At 34.3% G+C, this 10,000-nt stretch overlaps 1 protein-coding gene across 1 annotated transcript in view; it reads right to left on the bottom strand.

The window, feature by feature from the left end:
* The window catches only part of RSRC1 (arginine and serine rich coiled-coil 1), a gene marked incomplete at its 5' end in the record, with an annotated part of 362,074 nt that overhangs the window by 190,449 nt on the left and 161,625 nt on the right, over positions 1-10,000 (bottom strand). Inside the window, one exon of the mRNA XM_023515684.1 lies at positions 8,349-8,385. Coding sequence (XP_023371452.1) covers positions 8,349-8,385 — 37 coding nt within the window. The remainder of the gene's footprint in view (positions 1-8,348; positions 8,386-10,000) is intronic.

Raw genomic sequence — 10,000 nt, 5'->3', positions numbered from 1 at the left:
GGTACCTTGTGGGGTTCCCTGTAATGAAGCAGAACCTATAGTTGCTCTGAAGCATGACAGAAACAAAACAAACAAACAAAAATTTCCTCCAATATTATTGCTGCAGTAGGGTTATGAAGGTCTGAATTTTAGACCTTGAGTAATAGAAAGTAGCAGTTGCTTGAATGAAAGTAGAATATTTAGCTTTAAAGATTCAATAAATACATACACATAAAAGTCAGAAAAATATTACCTACATTAGACATGAAACTGAGACTATTCATATCATGATAAGTATATGACATCTTGTCTTTTCTTTCTAAATGCTAACTTGCCACCATTTCCTTGCCATTTTTAAGACCACTGTGCCTTAAAAGTACAACAGACAGATCTTTCTTTGGAAGGTGAAGGAAGAGTTTGGTGGAGAGCAGAGAACAAGTTCATGTTATGTGGATGACTGTACAATATTTATTAATTATTTACTGGAGAACAAATTTTTAATGAATTTGTAACTGATCAAAATGTATCAGAAATGGACTGCTTCACCTGGGCACTGTTTCAGATTAGAATCTGTGCTGGTCCTCAGATTTCAGATTGTAAACTAAAAGATCATTACAGTAATATGACATTAACATTTAATCCACATTAAAAGCATTTTAATTTGTACAGACTCATAAGACGCACTTGTCAGTTAAAAGGAAAGATTTGTGGGATTGGTCTTGCATAGAGAAGAGAAACTTCATGCCACTTCATCTCATGATTAGTCGGAGGGAAGCGTCTGTTTTAATACACACTTTTACCCTGGCCATCAACGTGTATTGTCTCAGACGAGAAAACTAAATTAAGATGTTGGGAGGAAAGGATCTTCTACGCTGAAATCCTTAAATGGTGATGTGAGCTAATAAATGTGTTTGATCAGTGTTTAATAGATTTACAAAGTGCATGGACATTTTATACAAAGTAATATCAAGGAATTTTGAGATTCTCAAACTCATTTGGATAAATGCCCCAAAAAGTTGGCATTTTGCGGGGAATGTAAAACTACAACTGAGATACTAAAAATGCAACAGACAAGACAAGTGAATTTAAAATAGTTATAATCTATTTTCTGCAATTTCTACTGCATACTGTATGTTAACTGAATCCTCAAAAGTATAATAATACACTGTGTTTATACTTGTATTAAATAAAATTATCAGCCTGAGAACTGAAATACAGCAGTTTGAATTGCAAGTTCTATATAAAAAAGCCTAAAACAAAAAGAAAGGGCTTTTATTAGAACCTGATAATGTTATTGATGATTATGTATTGGAATGGGCCGGCAGACATTTCTGACAAGCAGCAACTATATTCTTACAAACCACTGATGGGGTAAACAAACTATTAATGACAGTTGCTTTTTAATACTTAAGGTGGTCAGACTGTGTTACTTAACCACAAGGACAAGTAGATCATCATTCTCAAATGTTATACAATGTAAGAAACATGAATGAGACCTCTGTGGGGAGACAAAACCCAGAGGTATGGCTCCAGAGTTCTTTTGCTATTCAACTATTAATAGAAAACAAATCCCACTTAGAGCTGTAAACACTTGTAATCTTTTTCCTTAAAAGATTTACTATCATTCATTTAATTTACCTCTGAAGGGTAAACAAGGTGTTCTTAGGTCTAGTGTCGACACCAGTGTTGAAAAATACAACTTAACATATGAAACCCAAATTTAAGGGAAAAACAGTCCATCTGTTACTCTTACAGAGTAAGACGATGACCTTTTTGCCCTACTGGATAAATCTGTGAAGTACCCTTCCCCTAGGTTTATGAACACCCAGCTGGTCTTTCATGGGTAGCAGAATTATGCTCAATGAGTATGAGGGAAACATCTAGATTCTTCACCAGACGAACCCTCTTCACTGGACCCATGTCTTTCAAGTCAATGCCTCTGAATGCATTTTTCTTCCTGGTGGTCACGGAAGCAGCAGCACTAGCCTCCCCTGGGAGCTTGCTGAAACACATAATCTCAAATCCCACCACAGACACAGAGAAGCAGAATCTTTTCTTAAACAAGATTTTCAGGTGACTCATATGCACATTAAAGATAGTGGATTATTCTTTCCTCTTACTCTAACCCACCTCCATTTATTTGACTTTCAGAAAAGAGAACAAAGGAAGATTTAAAAACATCATCCTGATTAGAATAATTCACTCCATTCCCTGCCAAAGGAACATAATACAGCCATTCTTCTTTTAAGACAGAAACCCACGAAATCATTTGGACCTTAAAAAGCAACAATTTTTCACATAGCTCTACCTACTACTATCTTCTGATCTAAATCCCTCTCTAAACAGAAAAGGCTAGCATTATTTTCATAGTTTGCCTATAGAACAATAATATCTGTTACCAAGTGGCAAAGCTGATACTTTTTGTTCATTTTAAACATAAAAATGCATGTTAATATCATTAATCATACGTGACTATATTAAAAACCCTCTAGAAAGTCAAGCACTTTAATCCCCATTCAGTAGTTCAATAATGGCTGCTACTCACTATATTATCTAGAATTTTAAAACTTAAAATGGTAGGAAAAACATGGAGTCAGCACCTTTTGATATAACAAGAAGAACTTATAGTCAATTTTCTACATCTTTAGAGCATCATTAATTAAAAAAAAGTCAGGAGCAATATCACCACCTAATAACCACCCACCTCCACTCCTTCAGCCCTTATGTGTTAACAGACATAACCCTGAGGTCATTATCAGAGGTCTTTTCATCCACATATGATTCATCATCAAATAAAAAAAATTATTTCTTTAATTCATTATAAAATCTAATTAAGCACAACATTATAAGCAGTCTTATTGCTTCCCTAAGTTTTTGAATGTGATGTGGGTACTGAGCTCTTTGAAATGCTTCCTGTTTAGTTCTGCTTATGATTTCTATAGGGTTTCTAAAAAATGATTCCTTAGGATTCAAGAACATTTGTAGTTTCCCAAGTTAATAAAGTAATAAAGAGAGAAAGAAGGAACTAAAATAGAACACAAGCAAAGAAACTTTGATATGTGTTCATGCACACACACATATACAATTACGAGTCCCTGAAGAAGAAAATAAATGGAACAAAGCTAACATTTAATACCATAATATAAGAAAAGTATTTCTGGAAATGAGAAAACGTAAATTCACCTATAAGAAAGCTTAGTATATACTTCATGATCTCAGGACAAAACTCAAATTGCCAATAAGGCTAAGAAGGTAAGGCTGGTGACAGAAACATCAAGTACTATATACAAAACAAGGCATTAGTGGAATCACATTTTTAAGAAAGTCAAGAAAAGAAAATAGAAGCCAAGGATTTTATACCCAGCCAAGTTTCATTCACGAGGCAAGTCTAGAAAAACAGCTCGGAATATACAAGATCACAAGGAATACTGTACACAGGAGCCTTTCCTGAGGAATGTTCTAGAAGATGAGTTTCATCAAAACGAGAGAACACTGGGGAAAAGTCAGTAAACTGACAGCAAACATTTAATATATTTAATCTGAGATGACTCCAAAACAAGGTAACAGCATGGGCAGAGGATTAGTGTGTAAATGTTCCATGCTCAACCAAAGCCCAAGAATACGACAAGAAGAAATAAGAGCCTGTAATTCCAGCACTCTGGGAGGCCACGGCAGGTGGACTGCCTGAGCTCAGGAGTTCAGGGGCAGCCTGAGCAAGAGTGAGAGACCTCATCTCTAAAAACATAGCCGGGTGTTGTGGCGGGCGCCTATAGTCTCCAGCTACTTGGGAGGCTGAGGCAGGAAGATCACTTGAGCCCAAAAGTTTGAGGTTTCTGTGAGCTATGACAGCATAGCACTCTACTGAGGGTGACATAGTGACACACTATCTCAAAAAAAAAAACCAAAAAAAAAAAAAACAGAAATGAGAGAAAATGAAAGAAAGGTTAAATACAATAGGAATAGGAGCACTGGCTATAATAAAAGTATAGATGGTAGCCAAGGGATGCCATTTAAAAAGATAAGTAGGAATAGGGTAATTAAAAGCACTACAAAAGATGTAAATACAAAGGTAACCACTAGAAGAAAAATATAAACCTCCCTACATTTCATAATAAATGATGATGATAATAATAATAGCAATGATGATGATGAGAGCTCTGAAGGGACAATTCTCCATAGTGGCTCTACACATCTGACATCAGCTTTTGTTCTGGACTATCTTTTAAAAGATGTTTGTATAATAAACAATCTAGTGTCTCTCCTTGGACCAGAAGGTAGTTTTGTTACCTGACTAGGATTATAATAAAATTTGGGTATATAGGTTTTCTAGCAGTCCTAAAAGAACTTCTAAATTTGGAGTTCCTTGGCTATGACACAAACCCACTAAATACGCAGTGCCTCTACCTGAGACTTGAAGGTCCAGAGGAATCTATAGAAATGTGAAGCATGTGCTACTGTTGTGCTGTTAGTAAACAAAGCACATGGTCTCTGACCCAGGAATCTCGTATCTTCTGACAGCATCTATGAAAATGTGGCAGGCATGCACGAAGGCTAAAATTTCAGACCCTTAATAAAGAAGGCACAGCCAGAAAGGGAAAGAAACACAATTAATATAACGACATGCACACTAATTATAGAGCAATTTCCAGGATATATTGTTAAACTGCCCCCTCCAAAAAGCTAAGTACAAATAGTTATATATAATTTGCCACTTTTTCTAAGGAGGAAGAGAAAATAAAAATACACATAGGTACATGTGTCACACAACACACTTAATTTTACCCAAAATAGAACAGGGAGGATAAAGCAGTAAGCAAAATTCACTACCTGTAAGGGGTAGAGGAGAATAGCCTAGAATGGTCACCTCTCTAAGAATGCCACTGTGTACAATTTTGACTTCTGGAAGTATGTCAACATCATATATGTTCAGACATGTAACTAAATCAACAAGAATGTGAACAAAGGCACCTAACCAGAAACAAATGGAAGCAACCATATTTCAAATGAATGATATAACTGTACTCAAGAGGAACTATACTCAAAGAACTGTTATTAAACATTGAACTGTTTTAGTAGGTTATTTTTCACTAAGTTTGCTTGTAGCAATTCTGAAACTTGTTTATGTGTATTATATGGTTGAACAAATAAGTAAATATATTGGTGCTGTTAGGAGTCACAGTTCTCATTGTCAAAAGAACCCAGATCACCACAAAATAATTCTTTCTGTACAAATATGGGAGAAACCGAGCATCAAAATAAGTAAGGAAAGTAACTGACAATAATCTCTATAATAAAATAAAGAACCATGAGACCTTACTTGACAGATAGATAAAATAAGAAAGGTGTGATCTTCCGCACTAGAATACTGGCTGTAATGGAGGGAGCAAGAGAATTAAAAACCTCCACTTTGCAACCATCAGGCAACAATCATCAATGAATAACGGACCAACAGCCTTCAGTGCTCTAGAATTTCAAACTGACTTAGACAGACTGTCAGTTCTAGACAGACTGACCTCTGTCTAGAACTTCACACAGACTTAGGCCTTATAGGTAAAAGAGAAATACAGTGGTATTGGGGAATATATTACAGGCAGTCCCCAGGATATGAGCAAGGTAAAGTCTGTAGGTTTGTTCTTAAGTTGAATTTGTATGTAACTTGGAACAGGTACATTCACCTATTACCCATAATAGCTTCCATTTGTAAGTGCGAGTTATATGTTAATCAGATGTTTGTAACTCATAGACTTACTATAATAGCCTCCATTCCTAAGTGTGAGTTGTATATAAGTTGGATGTTTGTAACTTAGGGCACTGCCTGTATAAGCAATTTTAAGCTGAAAAGAATGACATGCTTCTAGATAGTCCTTAGGAAAATTTAGCAACAAGAGAAAATAATGAAATACAAAAAGCTGAATCAAATATCTAAGAGATTATAAAGGATTTAAGGAAATCAGGCCTTAGAAAGGTTCCAAGGGGAACAGTCCACCTACCACATTCTTTACTCCATAGACTCACCTCTGCTTTCTCCTTCCTGTGGTTACATATAACCATACACCAAGAAGAGCCTATAAATATACAGTATCAAGACAGTGCAACTGTGTTTCCTGGGGTTAAGTAGAGCAAGCTGAATGTGTTAGTTTTCCTACTAAAATTTATTTTGGCTTTTACCCCTGTTAGGACAATGCTAATTCTCTATGATAAACTAAATAAATGATATGGAAGAAACAGAGACTGAAGAAGGCTACGTAAAGGAGAGATTGATTCCAAATGTCTGAGATGCTTCACTCATTTTAATTTTATACCATACATATTTTAAAATCCATGTATCAGAAGTTGTACTTCTAATTGTATTCAGCTAGCTAGCCAATTCAGAAAAGGGCTACCTGCCTCTGCTGGAAGTCAAGGGGTCCAGTTGACCTGCTCAGCAGTAAAAGGGAGAGATACAAACCTCGTAAGTCCACAGGTGCTAGAAAGAATAGCTGCAATTGATGTTCAACCCTGAAACATGACTTTATCTCCTTATTAGGCAGTAACGTTCTTACAAGAATATCACTGACTTTATTTAGTATTATAGATGAACGAAGCAAGACAGACAGCTAAGTGGGCCAATTACAACATTAAGTTATAATCTTTTAAACTAAGATGACATGCTTTATTAAAATCACCTTCTTCCCACTACCTAACTGTATGCTCATCCTGACTCCTTCATCCCTAAAATGCTAATCCTTGAAATATATTTGATGTCTACAACCAGATAAAAATGAAACATAACTTAATGTTAATGACAAAGAATAATTAACATACAATTATTCTTGGTTTTTAAGAAAGTTATGCTTTATTAATGGTTTTGAAAATTTTTTATCTGGACAACTCTTTCTTCATTTAAAACTTTATTAAACAGTTCAAAAGTTTATTCTACAAAATAGCTAAAGTAGAATTACTTTGGATAAAGTGGGCAGTGGACATCTAGAGTACCACCTGCTCTGAAGATCTTTCTTGGCAGCCCAATGCAGTTATGAAACCATTACTGCATAAGATTACAAGCACAATATAAATGTGTGCGACAGTCACTGAAAATGAGATCTACTTGAAGTGTGAAAAAATGTGAGATTTAAGCTAGAAAAAAATAACACCCATTATTATTGAATGAGGAACATGAACAAGTCAATGTAATTACAAGAGAAGCATAAAAGACAGTGCATTTCCCAAGACGGCAACTGCTTTTTCTTATTATAAACCCCCAGATGATAAAGAAATGTGATGTTTCAGTTCAACATGTTTATTCTAATGCCAACATATCTTAAATATATGTTATTATTAAGTGATAAACAGTTAGTAGTTCAAGAAATAATTTTTAACCTAACCAGCATAGTTCAAGTTTTCTAAGATAATATATCCTGCTTCTTAACAATCTGTAGTTTTTAGGATCACTCTTAAAAGTCTAGGTTTCTTCCATTTCCTTTAGTTATTAGGAGGAAAACCAAAAATTCCTTCCAACTCTAAAACTTCTGTCAAAAGGAAGCTGCCTCTTGCTACTGTAGAATAGAAGCACATTAATAGTTAACAAAGCTACAGTGTGCTCTACAGATCGGGGCTTGCATTTAAAAACTACTTAGACTGTATTTACAAAAGAATCTCTACCATTAATTATTCAACATTTGGATTTGACCAGAAACCAGAGCATGACTCTATAATGCTCTGTTTAAATGAACTACTTAATGTAATAAACACTCAATACAGTGAGCTCAAGGAATTTCTGACCTGCTATAAACTAGGATTTTTCAAATTTTTGATCATTGGACAGATTTTAATGCTAAATCAGTTTGAATTTCACTTATTCTTCAAAAGTGTTTACTTACACCCCAAATTTGGCATCTCAATTATTTTATGTTCTAAAACTGGATGTAGTTTAAACCAATGCATTATTCATAAGGCAAAGACATCAGGAAAAACAAAGCTGTGCACTTCTTTCAAAGCCGGTAGATTGCTAAAACATACCATATTTATGCATGCAATAGTTGATTGTGTTTTTCTTAAAACACAAGCTTGTTTTTGTCAGATCAAGATATGCCAAAAATTCCACACCAAACAATTTTTGTTTATAATTAAAGCAATCATCAATCCAAAGATTGTCATCCATTTTATTTCATCTCTACATCAAAAAAAAAGTAATTTAAAAAAATTTTAAATTCCCTTGAAATGATAAGATGAATGAAAATGTAAGTGCCTTCATATAATAACAGTAAGCTGACCCTTTGGGAAATGGTTGACTTTCTCAATACAAGGTATTCAAAGCTCATTCAAAAGTGTTCATTTAGAATGCAGATATCAAAGATGAGGCAAATGTTCAAGAGAAAATTAGAACTTACCAGATGTTCTAATCCAGCTTTGATGTTTCCAGATTCCCTAAAATAGAAGAATAAAAGTTCTAAATAGTTGTTAAACCCTTGTCTGCTCTAATTTATATTTACCTCAAAAATGCTTTACAAACCCTTATAATTTTTCCATCTATCTTTAGTAATGTTTATGACATTATTCAAAATACTGCTTTTAAGGACAATAGAAATTTTCATCAAAAGTGAACAGACTTTATTTATATCAACTATAAATATAATAATATTATCTCTAAAACAGGTATTTCACTAACCAAAAATGCTTTAGATTTTTCTAAGTCAATGGAGAACAAGAAGAAGTAAATTATTAACACTATTTTGCTCCTGATACAATACCTGTTTATTTCACATCAGCTTTTTCACTTTTCATTATGTTTATTCTCAACATTTATTACGAAAATGTTGAAACTCACAGATTCTACAGTTCACATTTTATTGTATTTGCTTTATCAAATACCTATCCATCGATGGATGCATTTTTATATAAAGATTATGCACATAAAGAATACACATGTGAATACATAGCCAAATAACTAAATCTTAACAATGTTTTTTCCCTGACATCAGTTTTATTAATTTAGTTCATAGTACAAAGTCAGAATCTAATATTGTTTTTACATTAAAGAAACAAAATATCACTAAAGAAAAAGCAACATAAAATACCACATATTTTAAGTATCAGATTTCTTGCTTTTCACTGTGAAAAAGACTGCTAAGCATACAAGTATCTGTACAAATAGCAAAAATAATTTAAACATACTTTTGGCAAGTATGGCAAGTAACTGAATTTTTTTATCTCACTCTACACTAATTAGTGTCAAATGAACTTTAACTTTTCTCATTCTGATTAAGCAATATTTGAGTTCCATCGTAACTACCAAGCTTCTCTTTTCTAACATGAAATGATAATTCTGTTCTCCTGCAGAAAGTGATTATAAAACCTGCAACAGTGAACGTGAGTGCATTCACGTTCAATCTTCTCCTCATGCCTCTTTGTTTCTCTGAGGAGTCCCAACTTTATTTCTTTTCTATTTGTCTCCTGTTTTTTCTTTGCCAAAAACATACTTATCTCTATTTCCTTTATCTTGCTATGCTACCTTCCTAAATTTTTGTTGTTCTTACTCCTTTCAGATTTGCTGTTTGAAAACTGTAGTCGTGGCTTCCAACCTCTGCTCTCACTGCCCAGTCTGAGAGATTCGGGCTCAGTCCCCACCGTCAGCTGATGACCACTCATCCTTCGCCATCCTCTCCTTTACTTCCTCCTCTGACAATCTCAGCAAACTATATATTTGATGTTTAGAAATGTAAGGGTTTCTGAGCTCATTCTCTAACCTCTAATGTCATCGCAGTCCTAATGACAAATGACAAGAATAAATTACTACATGGGAGAGAAGGGTACTACTTGTATAAATGATTATTTTTAACTTTAGTATTACAGTATTATTGGAGCTGGAAGTTAAATGAATGTTTAATTTTCTACAAGGACATTCTCACATAGTTATCTGTGTAATTTAAAATTTAAACAATGAAAGGAATAACAGAGATAGTGAAACATCCATGTGTGTGTCCACACGCCGAAATTAAGCCTTCCTCCTATGGCAGACTCCCAGTTGTCAGTCACCGATGTG

The sequence above is a fragment of the Otolemur garnettii genome, unplaced genomic scaffold (genome assembly GCF_000181295.1).
Source record: "Otolemur garnettii isolate 467f Iridium unplaced genomic scaffold, OtoGar3 scaffold00076, whole genome shotgun sequence".
In the NCBI taxonomy this organism is placed as follows: Eukaryota; Metazoa; Chordata; class Mammalia; order Primates; family Galagidae; genus Otolemur; species Otolemur garnettii.
This window is presented reverse-complemented; position numbering and strand designations above follow the sequence as displayed.